The 25,149-nt window shown below is 67.3% G+C and overlaps 1 protein-coding gene across 17 annotated transcripts in view; it reads left to right on the plus strand.

Moving 5' to 3' along the window:
- KCNT1 (potassium sodium-activated channel subfamily T member 1) overlaps positions 1–24,849 on the plus strand; it is a 63,603-nt gene extending 38,754 nt beyond the window's left edge. For 4 of the 17 annotated variants that reach the window (XM_073890071.1, XM_073890074.1, XM_073890067.1 and 1 more), the window contains 28 exons: positions 930–986; positions 1,678–1,726; positions 1,796–1,855; positions 2,064–2,138; positions 2,207–2,290; positions 2,975–3,069; positions 4,061–4,235; positions 5,903–6,073; positions 6,154–6,290; positions 7,526–7,589; positions 7,689–7,797; positions 8,202–8,310; positions 8,676–8,825; positions 8,928–9,166; positions 9,378–9,603; positions 10,637–10,742; positions 12,448–12,620; positions 13,036–13,107; positions 13,276–13,410; positions 13,650–13,761; positions 17,134–17,235; positions 17,475–17,558; positions 17,642–17,770; positions 18,105–18,125; positions 18,798–19,119; positions 20,447–20,509; positions 23,614–23,698; positions 23,796–24,849. In XM_073890071.1, coding sequence (XP_073746172.1) covers positions 930–986; positions 1,678–1,726; positions 1,796–1,855; positions 2,064–2,138; positions 2,207–2,290; positions 2,975–3,069; positions 4,061–4,235; positions 5,903–6,073; positions 6,154–6,290; positions 7,526–7,589; positions 7,689–7,797; positions 8,202–8,310; positions 8,676–8,825; positions 8,928–9,166; positions 9,378–9,603; positions 10,637–10,742; positions 12,448–12,620; positions 13,036–13,107; positions 13,276–13,410; positions 13,650–13,761; positions 17,134–17,235; positions 17,475–17,558; positions 17,642–17,770; positions 18,105–18,125; positions 18,798–19,119; positions 20,447–20,509; positions 23,614–23,698; positions 23,796–23,916 — 3,325 coding nt within the window. In that variant the 3' untranslated portion in view covers positions 23,917–24,849. Of the gene's footprint in view, positions 1–618; positions 737–929; positions 987–1,677; positions 1,727–1,795; positions 1,856–2,063; positions 2,139–2,206; positions 2,291–2,974; positions 3,070–4,060; positions 4,236–5,902; positions 6,074–6,153; positions 6,291–7,525; positions 7,590–7,688; positions 7,798–8,201; positions 8,311–8,675; positions 8,826–8,927; positions 9,167–9,377; positions 9,604–10,636; positions 10,743–12,447; positions 12,621–12,946; positions 13,108–13,275; positions 13,411–13,649; positions 13,762–17,133; positions 17,236–17,474; positions 17,559–17,641; positions 17,771–18,104; positions 18,126–18,797; positions 19,120–20,446; positions 20,510–23,613; positions 23,703–23,795 lie in introns of those variants that run through there. The other 13 variants (XM_073890081.1, XM_073890068.1, XM_073890082.1 and 10 more) reach the window with 11 other exon arrangements.
- Positions 24,850–25,149: the final 300 nt, after the last annotated feature.

Here is a 25,149-nt window from a genome sequence, read left to right on the forward strand (position 1 = left end):
ATGGTGGGTGAATGGATGGATGGATGGATGGTTGGACGGATGGTAAGTGGACGGATGGTAGGTGGATGGATGGTAGATGAATGGTTGGATGGATGGTGGATAGATGGATGGATGAATGGATGGATGGTAGATGAATGGTTGGATGGATGGTGGGTGGATGGATGGATGGGTGGTGGATGGGTGGATGGTGGGATGGATGGTGGATGGATGGATGGACGGATGAATGGTAGGTGGGTGGATGCATGGATGGTAGATGGATGGTGAGTGCGTGGGAGGACAGCCAGCCACATCTGTGAGCATTGAGTTTGCAACAATAGCCCCAGTGAGGCTCGGGGGAAGTGGGTCAGTTGGAAGAAAAGGAGGAGGGAGCTGCCTATCACCCTGGGGCTCTGTGAGAGTGAGATCCCCTTGGTCAGTGACCCTGGCGTTGGTTACATCCTGGGGCAGAGTAAACAGGTCTGCCATGCCCCCACCACCTTCCCAGGGGCTGGGCATCCAGCTGGTGTAGAGAGGCTTGTTCTTGAGAGTGACTCAGAGACGTGCGTCTTGGAGTCAGCCCCTCAAGGTGGGAGCTCAGCTTTGTCCCCCATCTCTTGTGCACCGTCCAGCCTTGTTTGTGGCAGCTCCAGTCTCCGGGAGGCACTGCACTGAGTGCCCCATGGTCCACCTCTGACAACCCTCCCCAGCAGCCTCCTGTCAGACCAGGCACAATGCCCAGCTTCCCTGCCCCAGCATGGTGCGCTTTCCCACCCTGCCTGCCCGGGGGTCTGTGGGGTGGGGGCAGGCTGCATTTCAGCCTGTCTGAGATTCAGGGAGCTGGCCCTGGGTGGGGTGGGCTGGGTGGCCACCCACCATGCTCCCTGAGCCCACGGCAACCTGGGGAAGCATCTCTTCAGGGACTCGGCTGGGCCAGCTCTGTCTCTCCACAGCTGGGGCTGCCCAAAGCAGAATTACACCTTCAATGGCTCATCCTCCGAGATCAATTGGTGAGTTCCCTGGCCAGCTTTGGGAACCTCGCCCTGGCCCAGCCCCTCGGGACAGAAGCGCAGCCTTGGCCCCGGCGCTGGGCGGCGCTGGGGTGCCCCTCAGAGCACCTGAGGGCTCGGGGGCCATGTTAGAATGATAGGCATCACCACAAGGGACTTGACTCAGCAGGCCCCTTCCGGCCCCCCACCCCCGCTCTAGCTCAGCCCACAGACTGTGGGTGGGGAGGGGGGCAGCGGGGAGGGCCTCAGTGAGTCGTAACTACTCCTCCTGTGGGTGACACGTTCACCCAAGGAGAGCCGTGGCCCCAGAGCGACCACGATGCCTGGTCTGGAGTTGAGGATCCGTCCCCTGGGGCTCGGCCACCTCCGTAGGACCACCAGCATTCCAGCAGATGCTGCCCCTCCCCCGCTGGGCGGCGCCTCCCAGAGCCCCAGAGCCCGGCTGGACTGGGGAGGAAGGGAGCCCCGGGCTCAGTCTGCACTTGCCCCAGCGAGCCTGTCCAGGGTGAAGGGCCCCCTGAGCCTGCAGCGCTGCCCCACGCCCCCCAGCTTCCAGCCTGCCTCCTTTCCTGGGGAGCATCCCGTTCCCCTCCTGTTCTTTCCCTCCATCTGCCCAAGGGGCAGCTTGGGGTCAGCAGAGGCCCGGGGGCTGGGGGATAACAGCCCGAGGCTCACCTCCCTCCCTCCCCAGGGCGCCCATCCTCTGGGTGGAAAGAAAGATGACTCTGTGGGCGATTCAGGTGAGTGGGGGGCATGGCTCCGGGTGGGCCCTGCTACCCCCAGCCCCACTCAGGCTCCACCCCTCTTAGGTCATCGTGGCCATAATAAGCTTCCTGGAGACAATGCTCCTCATTTACCTCAGCTACAAAGTGAGTACCCCCACCTGGGCTGACACTCCCCTCTGACCCCCTACCCCACTCCTGGCTGGCTCCCCCCCCCCCACCCCGCTCCCTGACCCCCACCCCGCTCCCTGACCTCCACCCCGCTCCCTGACCCCCACCCCGCTCCCTGACCCCCACCCCGCTCCCTGACCTCCTGGCTGGCTTGTCTTTCTCTTCCTGCCCCCACGGTCCCCAGGGGAACATCTGGGAGCAGATCTTCCGAGTCTCTTTCATCCTGGAGATGATCAACACGCTGCCCTTCATTGTCACGGTGGGTGAGCAGCCGTGTGAAGAGTGGGGTACCGCCAGTGCCAGCCCCCTGACTCGTCTCCTTCACAGATATTCTGGGCGCCCCTGAGGAACCTGTTCATCCCCGTGTTTCTGAACTGTTGGCTGGCCAAGCATGCCCTGGAAAACATGATCGTAAGCCGCGGGCTGGGCAGCTGCCGTCCTCCTGGCCTGGGTGGTGAGCCCCCCAGGACGCCCCCAGCCTGGCGGGGAGCTGGCCACCGTCCCTCAGTGCCCCAGGGGGCCAGGGTGATAAGCAGAGGCATGCTATGTCTGTCACCGCGAAAGGCCGGTCTCCGCCCTTCTGTCTCTGTCCTGACCAGGACTCACCTCTGCCTCGTGCTACAGAGCAGGTTCCGCCCGGAGCTTTGCCTGAGCCCAGGAAATAAGTGGCTGCGGGGAGGAGGGGCAAAAGCAAATGGGCCACAAAGACCAGGCCCACGTGACCCGGGCTCACGGACAGACCCTCTGCTGAGTGTCTAGCCAAGACCCCTTTACAGAGCTGTCAGCAGGCAGCCTGACACGGGTTCCCCCCCGGGGCGGCCATCCCCTCTGAGTCCGGGCCCCCTGGGCTCACCCCCATCCTAGCTAAAGCCAGGGCCTTCCAGTCCTGTGCCCCCCACCCACCCCCACCGTGGGGGTCGCGAGAAGAGGCTGCAGAGAGCTGAGGGCTGAGAGCAGGTGTCCCGTGGCAGGGCCTGGGATACCGTTACACCTCCCCTCTCTTGCTCACTCACGGGCCCTGGGACGTGCGGCCAGAAGGGCCCCGGCTCTGTGGCGGGCCCCAGGCTCTGCCCCTGACCGCCCCGCATCCCGCAGAATGACTTCCACCGCGCGATCCTGCGCACGCAGTCGGCCATGTTCAACCAGGTCCTCATCTTGTTCTGCACCCTGCTGTGTCTGGTGTTCACGGGGTGAGTGCGCCCTGCAGGGGTCCCACCGGCCCTCCAGATGGCCCTCACCTTGGTGTCCAAGAAGTCAGAAGGGCCCCAGCGTGGCAGGTGGCAGTCTGACCCAAGGCCCGGGGGACGGCTCCGAGCCCACACTCCCAGGGGGCCGGAGGCCTAAGTCCGGCTCCTCTAGGAGGAGGCAGGGGTCGGGCCCTGCCCAGTGCTGGTGAAGCCAGTCACCACCTCCTGTGCCCCGGGCAAGGATGCGGGGCAGGCATCAAGGTCTGGGAAGGAGAGAAGGAGGGCCACGTGCTTCCTGCCTCCCCTTCCCCACGCCCTACCAACACACAGAGCTCGGCGGAGCAGGACCCGCATCCACAGGGTGGAAAGCTCCCTGGTGATTCAGCCCGCTCTCTCCCAGCACCTGTCCCCCTGGGGGAGGGTCTCTGAGCCTGTCTCTATGCTGAGCACCCCATGGTGGGTGCTGTGGGCCCCCTAGGCCCTGCCAGCAGCACCTTCCGTCTGGGGACCGGGACTTGGGGGTCACAGGCGCGGGCAGCAGGGCTGTGCAGCTCTGAGCCCGGGAGGGGCTGGGCAAGGCCCATGCCCTATCTGACCTCCTGGGTGAGGAGGAGGCTCAGAGGTGGGGTGGCATATGGGGGCTCCCAGCCGGGGGCACACCGACCCCCAGTGGCCCCCAGGCCCACACTCAACCAGCGCAACTCCCCATCCAACCTTGGGGTGCATTTTCCAGGGGCCTCGAAAGAGCTGTGGGCCGGAAAGGGAATGTCCAGGGGGAAATCCGAAGGGCTGGGTTGAGCGGGCTCTGGCAGACAGGGGCGGTGGGGGGGGCAAGTGCCAGAAGCCCACACGGACTGAGCTGGACTCAGGACCACGTGTGGGGTGGGGGTCCCCCTGCCAGTGATGGGGGCACCTGGGCAGGCAGAGCTGCACCCCGGGAGCTCTGTGGTGGCTGCGGCCCCGCCCTCAGCCCTCTGGCCGCCCGGATCTGCAGGACCTGTGGCATCCAGCACCTGGAGCGAGCAGGCGAGAACCTCTCCCTTCTCACGGCCTTCTACTTCTGCATCGTCACCTTCTCCACCGTGGGCTATGGTGACGTGACGCCCAAGATCTGGCCGTCCCAGCTGCTGGTGGTCATCATGATCTGCGTGGCCCTTGTGGTGCTCCCGCTGCAGGTGCGCCTCCGGCTCCCGTGCCCCCCACCACCCGGCGCCCAGCACGGGAATGAGCAACGTCGGAGACCCGAGTGGGATGGGAGGGGTGGGCCCTTCACAGCGGGCCCCGTGGGGTGGCCACGGCCAGCGGGGCGAGGAGCGGGGGGCGGCGTTCTCGACGGCGGGGCCGCCGTCTGTTGGTGGGACGGGGCTGGGGTTGAATGCTCAGGAGCCAGGATGCGGCTGAGCTCACTGCTGGAGTAGCTGCCCGCCCCCTCTGGGAGGGTGGAAGGGGGTGGTCCCCCTTTCTTCCCCGCGTCCTTCCGCTTAAGTCCGCTGCCTGGTTAGCGCCCTCAGACAAGAGCAAAGACAGCGGCGTGCCCGCTAATCCCCCTCCCAGAAGGCGGCAGTGGTTACTGCTGCCCGCACTCGCCACACGTCCGGGGGCAGCCGCCGGCACCACACACGCGGGCATCACACGGCAGAAACGTCCGGTCCCCGTCTGGAGGCCCGAGTCTGAGTCCGGGGTGTCGGCAGGGCCGGCTCCTTCTGGAGACCCCGAGGGAGGCTCTCCATCATGCCCTCCCTGCTTCCAGAGCCGCGGGGATCCCTGGGCTCCCCCAGCTTGTGGCTGCATCCCTCCCATCCCTGCCCCCGTCCTCACGTGCCTCCTCCCTGCGTGTTCCTCCATGTTCTCTGCCCTCATTTTAGGAGGCCCACCCCAATCCCATCTGACCTCACCTTAACTAATCATACCTGCAAAGACCCTGTTTCCACATAAGGTCCCACGGGGAGGTTCCGAGTGGATGTGACTCTTAGGGGACACGACCTGAACCTGGCACGGTCATGCCCCTTACCCCTCTTGGCCCTGGGAGGCAGACGCCACTGTGCCATGTGGCAGAGGAGGAGGCCTGGGCCCGGAGCCTGTGGCACACGGCCCCCGCCCTGCCCAGGGGACCCCCTCCGGCGGTGGAGCCGGTCCTGTGCTGCAGGGCCACGGGGTCTTGTCCCTGGAACCTAGCAGATGCGCCATAGATTCAGTGAAACGATCCCGGTTCAGCGAGCTAGTGGCGGGCCGCCCAGCACGGGTGAGCCCGCTGGAGGGTAGCTGCTGCCACTGATGGAAGCTGCGGTAACCCGCGGCCCCGGAGCTGGAGGGGGAATCGGCTGGAGGCAGGAGGCCGCCCGCACCCCCGCGGCTCCGCGGGACCCTGCTCCCTTCCCTGGGCCACTTGCATCTGTCCTTTTCTCATTTAGAAGGACTCAGGACGCAAGGCTGGCGTCCAGGAGGCGTGGGCGGGGTGGGCGGGACCCCACGGGCACCGAAAGTGCCCTTCCGCGCCCGGAGTCTGGATTTCAGACTCTGTGCCTGAGACTCTCCTGACACCCCCAGGCTTCTCCCAAAGGGATCTCGGGGGCCGATGGCCCCCGGGTCTCATCGTCACCTGCATGTCGGGAGTGCAGACTTGGGCATCGCGTCAGGGTCACTTGGGCTCTGGGGACCGGGCGCTGGGACGTCTGCCCCCGCCCGCTCCCCCCCGACCCGCCGCCGGTCCGTCTATGCTATCCGGGGAGGACAGCTCCGCGTGTCCTGCCCCACGAGGGAGAGCACCCTTCCCCGCACGGCCGGCACCCTCTCGGCCCCCTGAGCCCCGGGCCACCTGGGACGTGGCCGCTCTCACCTGCAGTTCGAGGAGCTTGTCTACCTGTGGATGGAGCGGCAGAAGTCGGGGGGCAATTACAGCCGTCACCGGGCGCAGACCGAGAAGCACGTGATTCTGTGCGTCAGCTCCCTCAAGATCGACCTGCTCATGGACTTCCTGAACGAGTTCTATGCACACCCCCGGCTGCAGGTGAGGCGCCCTGGGCGCTACGGGCCTCGGTTTCCCCACTGGTGTGGCTGGGTCCACACTGACCCCAGGCCCGCCCGCAGGACTACTACGTCGTCATCCTGTGCCCCACCGAGATGGACACCCAGGTCCGCAGGGTCCTGCAGATACCCCTGTGGTCCCAGCGGGTCATCTACCTCCAGGGCTCTGCGCTCAAGGACCAGGACCTCATGCGCGCCAAGTGAGTGCCGTCCCGGGGCTGAGGGTGGGGCCCCGAGGCTGTCTGAGCGGGGGCCTGAGGTGGGAGGGTCAGCAGGGAGGCCCGCAGCTCCAGCTCTGTGCCCGCCGCCCAGCCCACCTGTCCTGCCGTGCCCAGGGCTCAGCGGCCAGAGCGCCCACCCTCCCCTGCTCTGGTGTCCAGGGGTGCAGTGGGGTTCCAGGAGTGGCTCCAGGTGGAACCAGGATGGGAAGATGGGGGTTGTGGGCAAGGTTTCTTTTAAAGACAAGCTAACAGAGTGACTTGACGTAAGAAGACTAAGTTGTTAGGGCGCCTGGGTGGCTCAGGTGGTTAAGCGACTGCCTTCGGCTCAGGTCATGACCCTGGAGTCCCGGGATCGAGTCCCGCATCGGGCTCCCTGCTCGGCAGAGAGTCTGCTTCTCCCTCTGACCCTCTTCCCTCTCGTGCTTTCTCTCTCATTCTCTTTCTCTCAAATAAACACATAAAATCTTAAAAAAAAAAAAAAAAAAAACTAAGTTGTTAGATGGAACTTTCCAGAATGTGCCAGTGCATGTTCTGGGACACTCTACTCATCACGTCTTCATACCAAGGACTTCTAGTCATCCTTTGTGTTGGGTTGTGGGTTGTACGGGCCAAGGGGAAGCAGGAGACCGGACCGCCGGGGCACCCACCTGCCCACTTCCTGAGCCCTGGGTCGGTCCCACTGTCCCACCCGTAACGTTTCAGAAAGGAATCCAGCTTGGAGGTGGCAGTGGCCAGGGGGCCCAGCCTCTTCTGTGACCCAGAACCCAGCTCCAGGCCAAGGGGCTGGGAGAGGCAGAGGCCTGGCAGGGACAAGCAAAGAGCCAGGCTGGCTAGGGTGCAGGGTGACGTGGTGGAGAGGGACCAGGCCTCCCAGCCCTGGGGCGTGAGCAGTTCCTCGGTGCCCCTGCTGCAGCCAAGGGCTCTCAAGGGTGGGAGAGGAGAGCAAAATGTGTCATCCATGTCCCCAGACCTTGGGAGGGACAGGCCGGCAAATGGGCAGGGTCCAGCCTCTTTGCCACCAGCCCAGCCCTGGCTTAATGGGGTCATAGAGGATGGGCCCCCCGCAAGCTGGTCAGTGCCCTGATGCCAGGCCATCAGCCCAAGTGAGGTGGGGTCTCGACGGGGCCCACCGCTTCCGGCCTCTGCGCTGAGCCCCTGACGTCTGAGACAGAGCATGGACGGTCCCGGCTGTGCTCAGACCTGGTGCTTTGCAGGATGGACAACGGGGAGGCCTGCTTTATTCTCAGCAGCCGCAATGAAGTGGATCGCACAGCGGCGGTGAGTGCCCCTGGGGCCAGAGCAGGAGGACGCCTGAGGGCGGAGACCCTCCCCTCAGCGGCTGCCGCCCCATAGCCCTGACCCCCCCTCCCCACCCAGGACCACCAGACCATCCTGCGCGCCTGGGCCGTGAAGGACTTCGCGCCCAACTGCCCTCTCTACGTCCAGATTCTCAAACCCGAGAACAAGTTCCACGTCAAGTTTGCAGGTACGTGGGGCCGTGGCTGTGCACCCAGGTGGCGGTGCATTTTGCCAGGTGGGGTGTAGAGAAGGGCTGGAGCAAAGACCTAGCGGGGGGCACAGCCGAGCGTGCTCAGCAAGGCGTGGGGCGCAGTGGAGCCCACGCAGGTCCCGCCGTGTGAGACGGCCATCTTGCGCCCGGGGCCCCAGGGTCAGCGGTGCATCCGAGAGGCGTGTCGGTGGGCGCGCCCCCACTGGGATCCTGGGGGGCAGGTGAGCAGGACCCCAGCCCTGGAGCTCTCATCAAGCTGGGAGTCAAGCACAGAGGTGCTGGGGCAGACAAGGGGGCGCCCCGGGGAGGGTGCTGGGCGGTGGGCCGCCTGCTGTGGGGTCAGGGAGGCCTGGGCGGCCACCTGCCCCCTCCTGCCGTAGACCACGTGGTGTGCGAGGAGGAGTGCAAGTACGCCATGCTGGCCCTCAACTGCATCTGTCCCGCCACGTCCACGCTCATCACGCTGCTGGTGCACACGTCCCGTGGCCAGTGAGTGCTGGGGGAGAGGGCGTGGGAGGGGGCGGGCCCGGGGAGGGACGGCGCAGGCGGTGGCCAGGGTGGGGTGCCGGGAGAGCCCACAGGCCACCGAGGCCAGTCTCAGCTCCAAAACATGTTGGCGCCCGCCTAAAAGTCAGACCGTTGTGTTCACAGCTTTTAAAAGCTGCTTGGGTGACCCCTCAGGCCACCCCCCCGAGGCTCAGCCACGCAGGGCGGGGTCCGGGTCGTCCCGGCTGGCCCTGCTGGCCTCCACCCACAGCCGGACGCGGGACGGCGGGACGGCGGGGGGCGTCGGCAGCCCCCAGGGGGGCAGGAGGGGCGGCCGGCCCCGGTGACGTCGCGGCCGCCCCGCGCAGGGAGGGCCAGGAGTCCCCAGAACAGTGGCAGCGCATGTACGGACGCTGCTCAGGCAACGAGGTGTACCACGTGCGCATGGGGGACAGCAAGTTCTTCCGCGAGTACGAGGGCAAGAGCTTCACCTACGCCGCCTTCCACGCGCACAAGAAGTACGCGCCCGGGCGGGCGGGCGGGCGGGCGGTGGGGACGCGGGTCTGCCGGGGCCGCCGTGGCAGCCGCCGCTGGGCCCCCTGAAGCCGCGCCCCACGCAGGTACGGCGTGTGCCTCATCGGGCTGAAGCGGGAGGACAACAAGAGCATCCTGCTGAACCCCGGGCCGCGGCACACCCTGGCGGCCTCGGACACCTGCTTCTACATCAACATCACCAAGGAGGAGAACTCCGCCTTCATCTTCAAGCAGGAGGAGAAGCAGAAGAAGAAGGGCTTCTCGGGTCAGGGTCTGTACGACGGGTCCTCCCGCCTGCCCATGCACAGCATCGTGGCCTCCATGGGTGAGGCGCCCCGCGGACGGGCACTCCCCCCGGGCCTCCGTGTTCCCATCTGTCCCCACCTTCCTGCAGGGGGCGCTGGTGTCCCGGTGCCTGCCCCGGGGCGGGGGGAGGCTGCCCCACACCAGGGGTCCCACCTCTGACCCGGGAACCAGCCGCCCCCAGGAAAATCCCGGGGAGGGGCAGCCAGCCGAGGTCGGCCGCTCTGTTCCAGGGACAGTGGCCATGGACCTCCAGAACACAGAGTGCCGGCCAGCACAGAGCGGCGGGGGCGGCAAGCTCACGCTGCCCACGGAGAACGGCTCGGGCAGCCGGCGGCCCAGCATCGCGCCTGTCCTGGAGCTGGCCGACAGCTCGGCCCTGCTACCCTGCGACCTGCTGAGTGACCCGTCGGAGGACGAGCTGACGCCATCGGACGACGAGGGGCTGTCTGTGGTCGAGTGAGTGCCGTGTTCTGGGGTGGAGGGGCGGGGGGAAACAGAGACAGGCCTGGGGGCTGTGGCCAGCGCATGGGGAGGGAAATGTCCCCGTGGGCTCCAAGCCGGGGTTTCGCGGGAGACTGTGTTGGGCAAATGGAATCTTCTGGGGACTCTGCACAGACGTGAAAGCCAGGCTGTGCTGCCTGCCCCCTCGTCCCTCCTCCGCCTCATGCCCTGGGCCACCACACCTCAGTGCCAGGCCTGCTCGGTGGGGGTGGCTGTCCTCCAAGCATCATCTGTGGAGGTCACGACTAGGGGAGCCCTTGGCGAGGCTCCGTCCAGGCCCGGAGGCCCCTGGCCATCCTGAGCCGTCCTTCTGCCTTGGCCTCTGTCCAGCCCCTTGGCCTTGGCCGGAACAGACAGGCGGCACCCCAACGGCAGCGCCACCGCCAGGTGCCAGGGCTCCCCCAGCGAGGCCGTGGCGCTGCCCTCTCTGCTCCTCGCCTCTGTCTGGTTCCCAGATGGGGCAGACGGGCCTTAAAGAGGGACCAGCTCTGAGATCCGGGGGTCGCCCAGGGCAGCTGGACACCCCGGGGCAGGTGGCGTAGCTGGCCGCTGGGGCCGCCCCCGGGGGGGGGCGCGCTGGGTGCTGCTGGGGACACCCGCCCAGCCCAGGGCAGCCAGCAGAGAGGGGCTGGGGGCCAGCGTCTGTCCCACGGGCTGGGGTGCTGGGGGCTTCAGGGAGGGCACGACCCTTGGGTTATGCCCGGGATCCCAGGCCCCGTGTAAGCACGTGTGTGTTGTGTGTGCGTGCGCATGATGCGTGGATTCTCACCTCAGACCCTGTGGTCGGGGCACAGCCCTGCTTCCCACACGCAGTCCCTGAGCAGGCACCGGTCCGCGGGGTCTGGCGCCTCCGTGTGGCCGCCCGGGGCACAGCCCTGCTGCCCTCTGGGGACGGGACCATGGGCCAGGGCGGAGCCCCGGGGGTGGGGGGATCGGAGCCGGAGCTCCCTGGCCACGCTGACAGGAGGGCTCCCGTTTCCCACGGCAGGTACGTGAAGGGCTACCCCCCCAACTCGCCCTACATCGGCAGCTCCCCCACCCTGTGCCACCTCCTGCCCGTGAAGGCCCCATTCTGCTGCTTGCGGCTGGACAAGGTGGGTGGCCCCCTCCCCCGCGCTCTGCCTGACTTTGCGCTTCCAGGTAACTGCGAACTTCCGGAGAAGCTGCAGCATGAGAAGGAAGTCCTGGGCCTTTGCCCGGACGCACTGTTTGCTCTCGTCCCCCATAGACGTGCGTCGGTTTCCCAGGCGTGTTGTTCCCGAACCACCTGAGAGCAAGTGGAGCCCTTCCCCCACCCCTGCCTGCTTCCTGAGAGCAAGGCCATCCCTCCCCATCCCTCCCGTCCGGCGGCCCGGACGGGAGCCCCTTGTCCCACGGCCCTCACTGCCCTTCACGCTGCGGGCTCCCCGCCGGAACCAGTCCACGCCACGCGCTGCATGCAGCTGTCCCATCCCTTTTCGCTCGGCGCTCGGCCCTGGCATTTGGAGGTGTGGACAGTGGTTTGGTGGCACCTGCCCCGGGGTCCGCGAACGTTCTCGTGAGAAGACTCCGTGTGTGCACCTGGGGTCCCATCTCCAAAGGTGACGCGTGTCCTTGGAGGCACGAGACGTCCCTGTGCCGCATCCCTGGGGGAGCTGATGTGGATCACGTGGCCCACGTGGCCCACCCAGGTTCCTCCGTTTTTGCTTTTGCGGTTAGTGAGTCATTTGTGGGGAGAGCTGCCCTTTGCCTGGGTGTCTCTCATCCCAGATTCCTTTTGTATCTGTTTGTTAGTGCTCTGCGGTGAGGAAGCGCATCCCCTTCTGCATTTACCCCTTCACACAGCGTGGCCTCAGACTCCCCTCTGGTTCAGGGCTTATTGCTGCGCTTACTCCTGGGGTATTGCAATCCGTGGCCAGTCGTTACTGACTTCGAGGCTCGGACTTTCCCGTTTCACGGGGGGAGGCCTGCAGGCCAGCTGGGGCAGGGCGGGGTCCCCGTCGCCCCTGGAATGCTTCTACGGTGTCCCCGCCCCGTCGTGCACCTGCCCTGCTCCAGTCCTGGAGCCACGTCTGCAGGGAGCCCCGCTTCTCTCGGTGCAAAATGGGGTTGAGACACCAAGTTCTGGGCATGGGGCGCACTCACAGCTCCTGGGGTGTCACTGCATCCAGGCCTCAGCAGACAGAGCTGGAGCCCACACGCACGCCCACTCACATGCACACACACACGCACGACACGCACGACCCAGATCTCCTTTCTGCATCTGCTAAGATGCAGGTTCGCACAGCGCCTCCTCCCCTCCCTGACACGGCCGTCCCCCGCCGCGGGCCCCCGCTTGCCTTTCTGCAGCCTGACGCCAAGCCACCACGGGCAGGGTCTGCTGGGGCACGGGGCTCCCGACGGGGCTGCCGCGGGCCGTGAAGGGACCGGGGCCAGCCGCTGACGACCGGGTGCCTGTGGGCGCCCTTCGCTGAGGGGCCCCCGGGGAGCCTGGCGTCACCGCGGTGGCCACCGCGGTGTGAGAGCCGGTAAAGGGAGGCCCCACAGAGCCGGGGAGCTCCTACCATGCACCGTCAAGTGCAGACCCAGCGGGAAGAGACTGGCCAGCCGCAGGGCAGCCGGGGGTGGGGTGGGCCACCACACCTGCCCCCAGTGGACTTCTAGTTCAGAAGAGCCCCTCCCAACGCACCCCTTCCCAGAACCGGCCCACGGCTTGGCGTGGCTCTCAGTGCGCTCTTCTTCCCCGATGCGCCCGGTTACCGCCGGTCACGTGACGGCGGTTTCGTCTCCGGGGCTGACGGCTGCCCGGCCTCTCGGCAGGGCTGCAAGCACAACAGTTACGAGGACGCCAAGGCCTACGGCTTCAAGAACAAGCTGGTCATCGTGTCGGCGGAGACGGCGGGCAACGGGCTCTACAACTTCATCGTGCCCCTGCGGGCCTACTACAGGCCCCGCAAGGAGCTCAGCCCCATCGTGCTGCTGCTGGACAACAAGTGAGGCCCGCCGCGCAGCCCCGCCCCGGCCCTGCCTGCAGATGCCCCGTCCCCCCCCCCCCCCCCCCCCCCCCCCCCCCCCCCCCGCGGCTCTCCCCCCCTCCCTCACGGCTCTCCCTCCCTCCCTCACGGCTTCTCCTGTTCCCCACACTGCGAATCCCTGGGGGGCCTCGACCCCCCCCAGCCCCGGGTCTCACCTGGGCAAGTCCCCCCCAGCTCCGGGACTGTGGTTCGCCCTCAGGCAAAATAAAGAACAGCCCCATGGGTCTCTGAAGGCCCCCCAGGTCTGATGTGCTGCGGTCCTGGGGGATCTCTGCTCCACCCAGCCCTGCTCACCCAGGGCAGGGCCCAAGCTGGGCACGGGGGGCGAGCGGCAGAGCAGGACGGGCACCCCCGGGACCTGCTCTCCCCACAGGCCCGACCACCACTTCCTGGAGGCCATCTGCTGCTTCCCCATGGTCTACTACATGGAGGGCTCCGTGGACAAGTAAGGCCCCTCCCCGCCCCTCCCTTCCTCCAGGCTCCTCCCCGGGTGTGGGCAGGCCAGGAGGTATCGGGGAGGGAGAGCAAGGTGCGCCTGGAGGGAGCTCCCGGCACCCCCGACCTGGCGTTCGGCAACCCCTGGCCACACGGCTTGTTCACCCCCCCACCCCAGCCTGGACAGCCTGCTGCAGTGCGGCATCATCTATGCGGACAACCTGGTGGTGGTAGACAAGGAGAGCACCATGAGCGCAGAGGAGGACTACATGGCAGACGCCAAGACCATCGTCAATGTGCAGACCATGTTCCGGTGCGAGGCCAGGGGCTCACACCCAGGGGAGACGCGCCAGGGCCAGGCTGCATCCCGCTCCGAGACCCCCAGCCATTGCTGCAGTTATGACCATGGGACCCCCCCCGAGCACCCCGATCCATGACCTGAGGGCCCCACCCTGAGCCCCCCAATATCTGTGACCAGGAGACCCCACCCTGAGCCCCTCCTCCCCCGTCCATGACCAGGGGACCCCGCCCTGAGCCCCTGCTCCCCTGCAGGCTCTTCCCCAGCTTGAGCATCACCACGGAGCTCACCCACCCTTCCAACATGCGGTTCATGCAGTTCCGTGCTAAGGACAGCTACTCTCTGGCTCTTTCCAAGCTGGAAAAGGTGAGCAGCTGCACCTGACCTCCCCCGTGCCACCTCCTGAGCTGTCAGGGTTCAGAGCCTGGAGGGAATGGGTTCGGGGGTGCTTTGGGGCTCAGGGGCCAGGAGGCCGAGGCATCTGCTCTCCTCTGGCCAGAGGGAGTCAGAGTTGGGGACTCAACTCCCACGTGAGGCTCCCGTGTTGCCCAAGCCTTTAGGGGTGCTGGTCCCCCTGGTGGCCGGGTCCAGGCCTGGGTTGAGGCTGCCTGCCGTATTTGTAAATACCAGCGCAGGGGACACTGACTCCCCATTTCCCGTGCCCCAGGTGCGGTGCCCAAACCTGAAACATGATGGGTCCCAACCACCTGGCAGGTGCACGCAAAGGACTGGGGGTCAGAGAGGGGAGGCAGTTGTCGGGGGTCACACGGTGGAGGGGAGGCAGGGTGGGAATCCACTGTTGGCTCCCCGGGGCTCCAGGAAGGGCATCGGCTGATGTTGGTGCGGAGCTCTGGGGCACAGGGACCAGCCACCGGGGACACAGGCTCTGGTGAGGTTGTCCCTGCCCAGGCCACTGGCTGCACCACTCCACAGCAAGGGGCAGGGTGTGTGCCAGGGTGAGGGCGAGACCAGGGAGCCCGTGAGCTGCCGAAGAGGAGGCCCAGGCCTCCTCGGGAGGTTGGGTGCAGCAAGCACTTCCTGTGAGCGCCGAGCTCCTGGACCCGGGCTGCCCGCCTCCTCAGAGAACAGACCGCGGCCTCGGCAGCTGACCACACAGCTGCCACCCACCCAAGCCAGGCAGGGCCATCGGCCCCAGCCAGAAGGGACAAGCTGCAGCTTCATTCTGAACGCCCGCGGACGGTGGAAGTGCGTCCTGCCCAGGGGCGGGTGAAGAGGGCCGTGGGGACCCTGGCGCTCCGCTCGCCAGAGGGACACGTACAAGCCGGGCAGGTGGTCTCCAGGCCCTCGGAGAAGACAGAGGGGCGCCTGCTCAGCGCAATGGCCAGAGGGACCTCAGGCACCCATCCCGTCCAGGCCCGCCCCGGAGTGTCTGCCCGGCACCCGGGGCCGGCCCTCCCAGCCACTCTGAGCCCCTCCCAGCAGCCTACGGGCTGAGCGTCCCTCCCTGGAACGATGGGAGCGCGCCGGACTCTGGGTCCAAATGCTGGAGCTGCTGCTCTGGATCTGAGCAGGATTCTCGGGGTCTGGGAATTCAGGTCTGACCCGAGCAGGGGTGGGGGTGACTGGCACGGGGTTGGGCTCCAGGCTGCGGGTCCCGGCTTCCCTCGAGGCCACACCGTCCCTCAGGGGCCTCCCGCACCGTCTGTTCTAGGAGGTGGGCTTCGAGGCGGTCAGCCTGCGCTCCCGCTCTCCCCTCCTTCTGCGGCTGACGTCCCCCTTGACCCCTGTGGTGGCAGGCGCACCCCCTGCCCAGCCCAGGACCGGTGGAGCCCATCGTGTGGCTCTGTGGTCTGGGCCCGGACAGAAGGGAGGAAGCCGGCATGTGTGAGAAGCAGCCCCGGCCCCTCCAGGCTGACGTGGGCTGAGGCCCCGGGCCGCAGAGACAAGGGCTGAGAGAGCCGCGGAGCGCCGCCCGCCTCAGAGACGGTTGGAGGCCACGTCGCCTTGTCTTGGAGGCCACGGAGGCCTTGTCTTGGAGGCCACGGAGGCCTTGTCTTGGAGGCCACGGAGGCCTTGTCTTCTGACGTCCCGGCTAGGCTTGGCCTGGCACCCCCATGGGTCTCTGCCCCCCCAGGAGTGCCCCGATGGCAACGGACCCCACAGGAGCCGCTGGGCTCGTTTCTTTACAGAATTAATGGCGGTTTATTTTTATGAAAGCGTGCATGTCTTCTACTTCAAGAGGCACTGGCTAAAGAAGGCGGTTTTTGAAAGGGCGACCCAAGTTGTCTTGGCACCTGCTGGTCACAGAGCCACGTAGAGGACCCGGCCGGACGATGGCCGGGGAAGGTGGGGCCTCGCCGTGCGGACCCCTCCATCCCCTTCCGGCCACTTCTGCCCCGAGGGGCTGCCCGTCCAGTGCGGCCTCCAGCCCCTGCTCCGCCTGCAGGAGGGGCCCATCCACGCCTGTCCCAACCTCGCCGGCACACACGCACGAGCTGGGCCTCTGGTCGGAGCGCTCGCGTCCCTCCAGCACCAGCCACAGAACCTGCAGGGCTTCCTGCAGCCTGAGAACGTGGGCCCCGTGTTCCAAACGCCGGGGATGTCCTGTTAAAGACGCCGCAGCGCCCCGCCTCCCCGGGCCCTCCGCAGCCTCCCAGGACCCGCTTCCTCCTCGGTTCACAGGTGCCAGTCGGGGGAAGGAAGGCGCCCTTTGTACGGACTTGCGGTTCCCGCTGCGCACCCGTGTGACGCACCCCGAGTCCTGCACACAGACGCGCTCCCAGACTTGGGCCTGCAGAGCTGCACAGCATGTGCCGCGTCCAGACACGGCTCGCCTCACCGGCCGGGGCGCCACCACCAGGGCCCACCACCCGGCTTCGCACCCCATGCCCATGCCCTGCCGCCCTCGGGCAGGAAAGGCCCCCAGGCGGCCCCTGGGTCTTCTGCATACCTTGCCTGCCTTCTGCCTTTGAAGCAAGTCTGGTCCTGTGAGAAGGGGGCCTCTCAGCCATCGGTCGCAGCAAACCTTGGATGCTGGGGATAACGGCCCCGAAGACGTCCAAGTCCGACTCGCCAGGGCTTGGACAGAGTGTGGTGCGCAGTCGAGGGACCTTGTGGCCCGCGGGGGCCCAGTGTCCTCACCGGGGACCTGCCAGGCGGGAGGCGGAGGGTCAGAGGTCAGCGGCTGCACTGTGCTGGCTGTGGGGCAGGAGGGAAGGGCCACGAGTGGAGGGAAGTGGTCAGCTTCTAGAAACCAAACAGGAAAGGGCTGTGCCCTAGAGCTGCCAGGAGCGTGGCCCCCCCGGGCGCCTTCATCCCACGCCGTTGGCCTCCCAACATCCGGAGCTGGGCGAGGATGGATCTGTGTTCCTGCAGCCACAGGAAACCCCCGCGCGGGTCCCTGGAGCTCGGTGCTCACGGAGCATCGTGGGCGCCACGGGGGAACAGGGAGGCAGGAACGGTGCGCGCGTTTCCATGATTTCTGTGTGTCCGCACGCTCCACCGTCCTCTCCGACTTTCCTTAAAAACACAAGCTCAAGGATAAGATTACTGAGATTATTTCGAATTTTGGGATGTGGCGAGAGCAGCGCATTAAAGCAAGCGCGGGGCCCCGTGGGACCGTGCAGGCCCCACGCCCAGCATGGGATGGGCAGCCCCAGATCGCCACTCTGAGTGCGTGCTGGGGCCCGAGGTCGGCCGTCTGCCGGGGCACGCACACCCTGCACCGCCGGGCGCCGCTGTGGTGTGAGCACCCGCCTGAGTCCGCCTTTCCTGCAGAGGGAACGGGAGAACGGCTCCAACCTGGCCTTCATGTTCCGCCTGCCGTTTGCCGCGGGCCGCGTCTTCAGCATCAGCATGTTGGACACACTGCTCTACCAGGTCAGCGGGGGCAGGAGGGCAGGGGGTCGAGGGCAGCGGGAGCCCCAGCCTCCTCTCCACCTCCAGCCGACAGAGCCGTTCTGAGCGTCCCTCCCGGGGCTCCGCTCCCGGCAGCCTCTGGGTCTCCGGCCCCCAGGCCGGGCAAGGCTTCCCAGTGGGAGGCTGCAGGCGTGTGAGGGGACCCGGCCTCTGTCCCCGGGGCGCGCCCCCGCCTCACTGCGGCCTCCCTCTCCGGCCAGTCCTTCGTGAAGGACTACATGATCTCCATCACCAGGCTGCTGCTGGGCCTCGACACCACGCCAGGCTCCGGCTACCTCTGCGCCGTGAGTGACGGGGCCGGCCGGGTGGGCACGCCGTCGTGGGACGCGCACGGCCGGCCCCAGCTCAGGGCCATCGCTCGCTCTAGATGAAAGTCACGGAGGAGGACCTGTGGATCCGCACGTACGGCCGGCTCTTCCAGAAGCTGTGTTCCTCCAGCGCCGAGATCCCCATCGGCATCTACAGGACCGAGTGCCACGTCTTCTCGACCTCTGAGGTTCGGGCCGGGGGGCTCCTGAGGATGGACTCGCGCACAGGAGCCCGCAGGCTTCCTGCGTAATTCGTGCTGCTGCCGTGTTTCAGTCTGGGATCCGGGCCTTTGCTGTCAGGCCCTTCTCGGGGCTGTGCCCCCACACGTGGCTGGGTGGCTGGGACCCCCAAGTGGGGCCGGGGAGCTCGAGGACGAGGGGCCCTGTGCTGTCAGCTGGAGCCACAGGCGGCAGCCGGCCATGCGGGTCCCAAGCCCGCGAGGGGCTCAGGCAGTGTCTGGGGCCGGGGGCGGGGCCAGAGGCACCCACAGGCACCCAGGCTGCCCCTGGTTTCCTTTGCAGCCCCACGACCTCAGAGCCCAGGTGAGTGGCCTCATGAGCCTCACATCAAGCTGTGCTGACGGGTGCAGAATCCTACCTGAGCTCCCCCACCCTACGCCAGGGGGGCACGGGGCCCCGGGCAATGGCAGGGTCAGGGAGTGCGTCCCCAGGATGGGTCAGCCGTGGCACAGCTCCAAGAGGGCCCCTGGGGAAGCAGGCTCCTCCAGCCGCCTGTGCTCTGTGCACGTCCCGCTGTGGCCCCCCCTCATGGCGGGGGCCCCTCCCTGCTGGTCTGGCCCGACCTCCATGCCCCCGGCCTCTCGGGGGTGCTGCCCAGGCGGGAGTCCCCACGAGCCCCTGGGTCCCCATGCACCCACTGAGCCACTGACACGCCCCGTCTACCACGCTCTCCGTCCCTGCTCGCTCCTGCTCCCCGCGATGGGGAAATTGGGGCTCACAGAGGGGTGGTCCTCCATGGCAAGACCAGGACAGGCAGGGGGAACAGGGCCCCGAGAGGTGGGGGGACTGCCCTCGTCCACCTAGCAAACATGGCCAGACCTGGAGGCGGTTTGGGGCCCAGGAGGAAGGCTTGGGGCTGTGGCAGCCCCACCCCACGCGCGGCTGGAGGAGGAAGGAGCTCATGCCCCTGGGCCCTGGGGTCCCCCAGCAGGAGGCTGGGGCTCCCCCTCCCCATCACCCTCCTGCCCTGGCCAGTCCCAGATCTCGGTGAGCATGGAGGACACGCAGGAAGCGAGGGGGCCCTGGGGTGTGCGGGCGGGCACCGGCGGCGGCAGCGGCACCCATGGCCGGCACTCGGTTGGCGGGGACCCAGCCGAGCACCCGCTGCTGCGGCGCAAGAGCCTGCAGTGGGCCCGGAAACTGAGCCGCAAGGGCCCCAAGGCCGCGGGGAAGGCGGCAGCCGCCGAGTGGGCCAGCCAGCAGCGGCTCAGCCTGTACCGGCGCTCCGAGCGGCAGGAGCTCTCCGAGCTGGTCAAGAACCGCATGAAGCACCTGGGGCTGCCCACCACTGGCTACGGTAAGGGCCCGGGCAGTGCTGCCCACCACCGGGGCTGGGACAGACACGCGTTGGCCGTGGTGCCCAGGGCCCCTGCCACCTGGGGCCTCCGCTCTGCCCGCCGCCCCCACGAGGCCCAGTGGAGCCCCTCTGGTGCCAGGACACAGGATCCCCCGGAACTGGCCCTGAGGCCCGCAGGGAGGGCTCACCCTCACCGTGCTGGGGCCTCAGTTTCCCCATCTGTAAAACAAGGGACTAGATTGAGCTGACTGAGCCCAGCATGCGGAACTCATGGGAGCCATGGCCGTGGGGCAGGGCGGGCCAGGCAGGGCTCCCCCAAAGCCAAGGGCACAGTCCTCACGTGGGGACGGATTAGCGCCTCTGGGATCAGGCGTGCGCGGGTGCGTTGTGTTCTCGTGGAGAACGGGAATGTGGCGGGGAGACCCCGCAGCCCTTGGCCACCCCGCCGAGGCCTTCCCAGCAGCCAGAGTGTATCGGGCACGTCAGGGGGCGGCTGGGCCCGTGGCCACATCGGGCCCCACAGCTGCTCCTGAGACGGTCACCCGCTTCTGCTGCTTTGTGGCTGCACCCCCAGACCCTGGCAGCCCCTTTTCTCTGGAGCTTATTTGGGGGAGAAGTTCACGACCTTGGCCAAGAGCGGTGCCAGAGAAGAGGCGCTCTTTCCCACGCCCGCTCTGGAGGTGCTGCTTCTGTTGTGGGGCTGGAGGGGAGCGCAGGCTCCCCGCCGCTCCTGTCTGCACCCACACCCACGCTGGGTTGAGCCTCTGGCGGGTATTGGGTCACGTCTCAGGGACTCTGCCTGTGAGTCGGGCTTGGCTGTGCCACCGCAGGCACGGCCTCTCCCCAGCCTGCTTCCTGCGTGCTGCCTGGCTCGGGGGGCCTTAGCGCCCCCCTCCAAGTGGGACCAGAGGCTAGAGTCTGGGGGCCAGCTCCGCCCCCACCATATGCCGAAGCTGCACGGTTCACCTCCGTCCCCCTCCGCCTCCCTGCCCCTCCGAGCAGTGTGCATCCAGCCCCACGGCCAGGAGCAGCAGATAGGGATTCAGGCCCGCCAACCCTAGAGCTGCCACCTGTCCCACGTTCCCCTTGACCTCTGCGAACCACCGCCCCTGCCCTCCCCAGAGCTTGGCAGAGAGAAGGAACCCACGTTGCCGGGGACAGACTTGCTTCCCCGGTGGCTGGCGCCGGCTGCTGCCGGTCCCCGAGTGCACGGCCCCCTGTGTGCGGCTGGCTGCCCCCGCCCCCCGCCGCTGTGCCGGCCACGCTCTGCTTGCTGATCTCTCTCTCTCTCTGTTTCTGTCTGTCCCTCTTCCTGTGTGTTCCGTAGAGGATGTAGCAAATTTAACAGCCAGTGATGTCATGAATCGGGTAAACCTGGGATATTTGCAAGGTAATTCTGCTCCGGCGGATTTCGGCTGCCACACGAGGGGGCATGCCAGCCGTGGCCAATGGGCCGCCTAGGGCCCGCCCCAGCCAGGCAGGCGGACAGCAGAGTAGACAGGAGAGGGCCCCCGTGCTCCCAGATCGCCCCCGTGCAGGGCCCGGGACACCCTCCTGTGTGTGTGCAGGACGGGACTGAGCCCGGGAAGGTGCCCTGAGGGTCACTGCGCCACGCTCGGGGCTCACCGCAGTCCTTCTGCTCCCGCGAGTCCTGAGGGTAAGCCCGACTGTCCGTGTCCGCCCTGACCGTGCTGGTGGCATCGGCCTGCAGCTGGCCCGAGATGCCGGGGACCCTGAGCCCACCCAGCTCCGGGGAAGCATCCAGATGGATGGTCCCGAGCCTGGGTCCCACGCACGCGCACACACACACGGGGGAGCGCAGCGAGGCCTGGGCCGGCGGCTGGGGAATCGGGGTCTGCTCTGTCCTGGGCCTTTGTGAGCCGCCCAAGTCAGGTGGACCAGCAGGAGCTCCAAGAGGGGTATCTCCCTCTCCGGCTGAGACAAAACCTGTCCGTACTCCCCTTTCTCATCTGGGGCTCAGGGTTCTTCCAAGAGGACGCCCTGCAGCCCCCAGATCTGCCCTGAGACCCCAACCAAATTCAGAGTAGCATCCAGGTCATGGGCCCTGCTGCCAGGACCCCTTCCTTCCCTGGGAGCTCCTCGCGGCCCTAGAGAACGCTCCAAGCTGGCATGCCCAGGCACCTTGGGGCAGCCCCTTCATCCAGGGCTGACCCCAGAGGGGACAGTTCTCCTGGGCCGGAAGCCGTCTGGGGCAGACCCAGGCCCGGGAGCGAAAACCTCGGTAGCTCACAGCCCAGGAGTGCTGAGCGGGGCTGGCCCATCAGGGCCCGTGACGGCAAGGCATCGGCCCCTCCTGGGTTCTTAGGTTTTTCCTTAACCTGAAAGTCGGGATGGCATTCATGGAAGACCCACGGGGCCGGCACGGATCCAAGTCCGGCAGCTTCCAGGAACAGGGTGGCCGCGTCGCCCCTCCCTGCACCCAGCCGCACCCTTGCTTCCTGCTGAGGTTGAGGGCCCCCCACGTGTGGACGTTGGGAAGCACCTGGGGCCGGGTGCAAAACCAGAGGAGAGGGAAGCCCGTTAGCCAGGACCCCGGGGAGGGCATCATCTGGCAGGCAGCCCACTGAGAGCGCAACTGTCCGCCTTCACCCCTGCTTGCCACCACCGTTGAGGGAGGTGGCTGAGGCTTGGCTAGGTGCCGGGCCGGGGGGCAGTGCGTGCAGACCCTGGGGCATGGGGTGGGGGGGGGGGAGGCATCTGGTCTGCAGGGTCGCAGGAAGGCCTGGGATGACAGGGATGTGGGGAGGGGGGGCAGGGTAAGGCGACATCTCCTTCGGTCATTTGCCAGGGGAGCCATCATCGGCCCCCTGCCCCTGAGCACGGTGGTCACAGTGAAGCTGACCTGTCCTGGAGAAATCGGGTTCAGTGGCTCGTGACCAAGCACCTCTCAGCCCCTGGCACTACAGCTGGGCCCCCACACCCCACCCACCCACCTCGCAGCCCACCACCCCCAGACGCACAAAGCCAGGCCTGGCTCAGTCTGGTCCCAAGCTCTGCTGGCTTCAGGAGCACCCTGGTCGTCCAGCTCGGGGGAGACACGGGCCCAGGCTGGGTGGGGTGGGCCCCACGAGCAGGTGCCAGCCAGTGAGGATGGGCACCCAGCTCTGGCTGCCCACGGCGGGATGGCCCGTGTGCCCTGGGGGGAACCCGCTGCTGGCTCTGGCCCCAACACCAGCCCCCACTTTGTGTGTCCCAACGCGGCGTGTGTCTCAGCCTGGCACTCGGCTGATACCTGCGGTTGGGGTTCCGCAAGACCCACCTCCCTCTCTACCTGTGGCACCCCTGTACACGCCATGAGGCCCACCCCGCAGACGCACGCAGGGCTCGGGCCTGGGAGGCGTGCCTCCCCGCACGGCCACCGATTGAGCCCCCTGCTCGGTGGCTGGCAGCTTCCACCAAAGGGCCCCAACACGGGCTGTGGGAAGAGAGCAGAGAGAGCCGTGGTCACCAGGAAGCTGTTCTTGGAGTAGACCCAGAGGCTGGTGCCAAGGGACGGCACGAGAGTCTGCGCGTGTCCGCTGGACGCCCCCCCAGGGCCCAGCCTGTGCCCCCGCCTGCCTCCCAGGAGGCTGCTGTGCCTGACCCATTGCTGCAGGGGGCAGGTTCAGCTCCAAACTGCTCGGCCCTCAGCCTCGCTGGCCAGCTGGCTGCTTCTCCCGCTTCGCAGAGAATCTCTTCCTCGGGGGCCTGGCCGGTGCGGTCCTGCCGAGAGCAGACGGTGCAGGAGAGGAAATGACAAGAGCTGGGGCCATGGGCCACCAGGGCTAGACCCCTCTGGAGGGCCATCCCCTTGATGGCCGCCCCGGGTCAGGAGGTGCCTTTAGACATTGCCACATGGGTAAACTGAGGTCACGAGCCATTCGTTGCTCTGCCAGCGAACACAGGGCCGCCGAGAGCCGTGTGTGTGGCCGGGGGGCATCTGTGATGGGATCAGTGCTTCTCCAGAGAATCCATTCTCCCCACCGCGGGCTGCGTCCCCACCGCCACCTGTGCGCCAGAGACCAGGCGGTCCCTGTGCGCTCCGAAGGGGCCCCTCCTCTGGGACGGGGGTTGGGGGGCCCTGTGGGCTGACACCGTGGACCAGTTTTTGGGAAACAGGACGTATGTGCAAAGCAGAGAGGTGAACGAGGGGTGAGGGTGGTCGGCCCAGAAGGGGAGGGGCAAGCGGGAGGGCCGCGTCAGGTGTATGTGGAAGCGTGCGCACCTGTGTGCAGGCACACGCGGGTTTGTGCAAGTGGCAGGTGTGCTCGAGGCCACCACGTTGGAGATGCTGGCCGCCCAGGGTGCGGGTGGCCAACCCCTGCCCATGCCGGGCCCGCGGCAGGTAACCCCGTCAGGTAGGGCCAGCCCCGCGGGGTGCAGGCAGGGCGCCTGGAAAGGCTGGGAGGATCCTGGGGCTCGCCGGGCGCAGCAGAGCGGAGGGGGTGGCGGCGGCTGAGCTGTGACCGCCACGGGGCCCGGTCTCCTTCGCAGACGAGATGAACGACCACCAGAACACGCTCTCCTACGTTCTCATCAACCCCCCGCCCGACACGAGGCTGGAGCCCAACGACATCGTGTAAGTCCCGCGTCCCCAGGCGAGCGCACACCACGCCCCCACGCTGCGCACCCAGAGGGCAGAGGGCAGCGCCCAGGGCTCTCCGCCTCCCCCGCAGGTACCTCATCCGCTCTGACCCCCTGGCCCACGTGGCGAGCGGCGTGCAGAGCCGGAAGGACAGCTGCAGCCCCCGGCTGGCTTCTTGCAACCCGGAGACTCGCGACGAGACGCAGCTCTGAGCCCCACGAGGAGCCCAGCCGCCGGGGCCGCGGGCCCCATCCCCACGTCGGCATGCATCGCGCTGCATGGAGCGCCGGGACCCCGCCAGGCCAGCTGGGCCCTGGCTGCAACGCTGGCCCCCCCGCCCCGAACGGGAGCCCTCACCGGCGGTGACGAGGGGGGAGCGTGTGCTCCCGGGCCCCAGGAGAAGCTGGCGGGGAGGCCTTTTTAACCCGTTTTTACAAACCTGTACAGTCCGCGTCCCCACACAACGTACCGCAACTCGTGACCGGGCCCGGGTGAGCGGAGGGAGGGCCGCGGGGGCACAGGGCTGCGCTGCAGGGGAAGGCTGGGTGCATGGGGACGGGAGGGAGCCGAGCCCCGCCCCCAACAGCCGGGCACACTCAGACACACAGCTCACGCGCAAGCCGTGTTTCCACGGCCACGGACGGATGGCCCGCTCACGGGGCTGGGCTTGGCCACACGATTGTGAGGGTCTGGCCCAGAGTGGGGCCCCGAGGAGCTCCCCGCCGGCGAGTGCACCACACCGTGCAGGCAGAGGAGGGGGGCCGTGGACACAGCAGCTTGGCCTGGGGCCCCCTCACCCTGAGGCTGGGCCTGCTCGGCAGGCGTGGAGGGGGCGGGCTGCCTTGAGACGCCCCGAGAGGCCAGCCGACACACGAGGGTTCCTGCGAGCGAGGACTGCGCAGCCAAGAACCCTTCCGTGTTTACATCTGCGGGCATCGGGCGGGCTGGGCCATTTCCACGGGGCGCTCGATGCCCGCTGGCCCCGACCTGAAGCACAACCCACCCTGGGCTGCTGGCCCAGGTCCTCTCTGCAGGGGAAAGACGGCGTGGTCGCGCATGACAGGCTGTCGGGCTTTCTCTGTGACTGAGACAGGTGTTGCACGGTCAATGCTGGAAACTTCTATTAAATGGATGCTTTCTGCAAACATGAGGGTGCACTTGTGTGCTGGGCTCCTGAGTCCAGCAGGTGTTGGGGGGCAGGAGAGCAGAGCTGCCCCGGGGGGGTGTACACCAGCACAGAGGTGTCCACGTTCATTTCAGAGGGTACCCCAAGAAGCTGGGTGAAGGGGAAGGGTCAACACAGCGTCTAGATGGCGGCAGGTGGCAGAAGGGCCTGCCCTGAGGGTGGGTGTGGCCCGGCCGCACAACCAGCTCACCCCACCACGCCCCCACGCCCAGCCTGCCCGGGCCTCCTGCCCTCGGTGGACTTGCAGGCCCTTGGTGTG

This window comes from Callorhinus ursinus, unplaced genomic scaffold (assembly GCF_003265705.2).
Source record: "Callorhinus ursinus isolate GAN/ISIS: 27379988/994484 unplaced genomic scaffold, GSC_fseal_2.0 scaffold126, whole genome shotgun sequence".
In the NCBI taxonomy this organism is placed as follows: domain Eukaryota; kingdom Metazoa; phylum Chordata; class Mammalia; order Carnivora; family Otariidae; genus Callorhinus; species Callorhinus ursinus.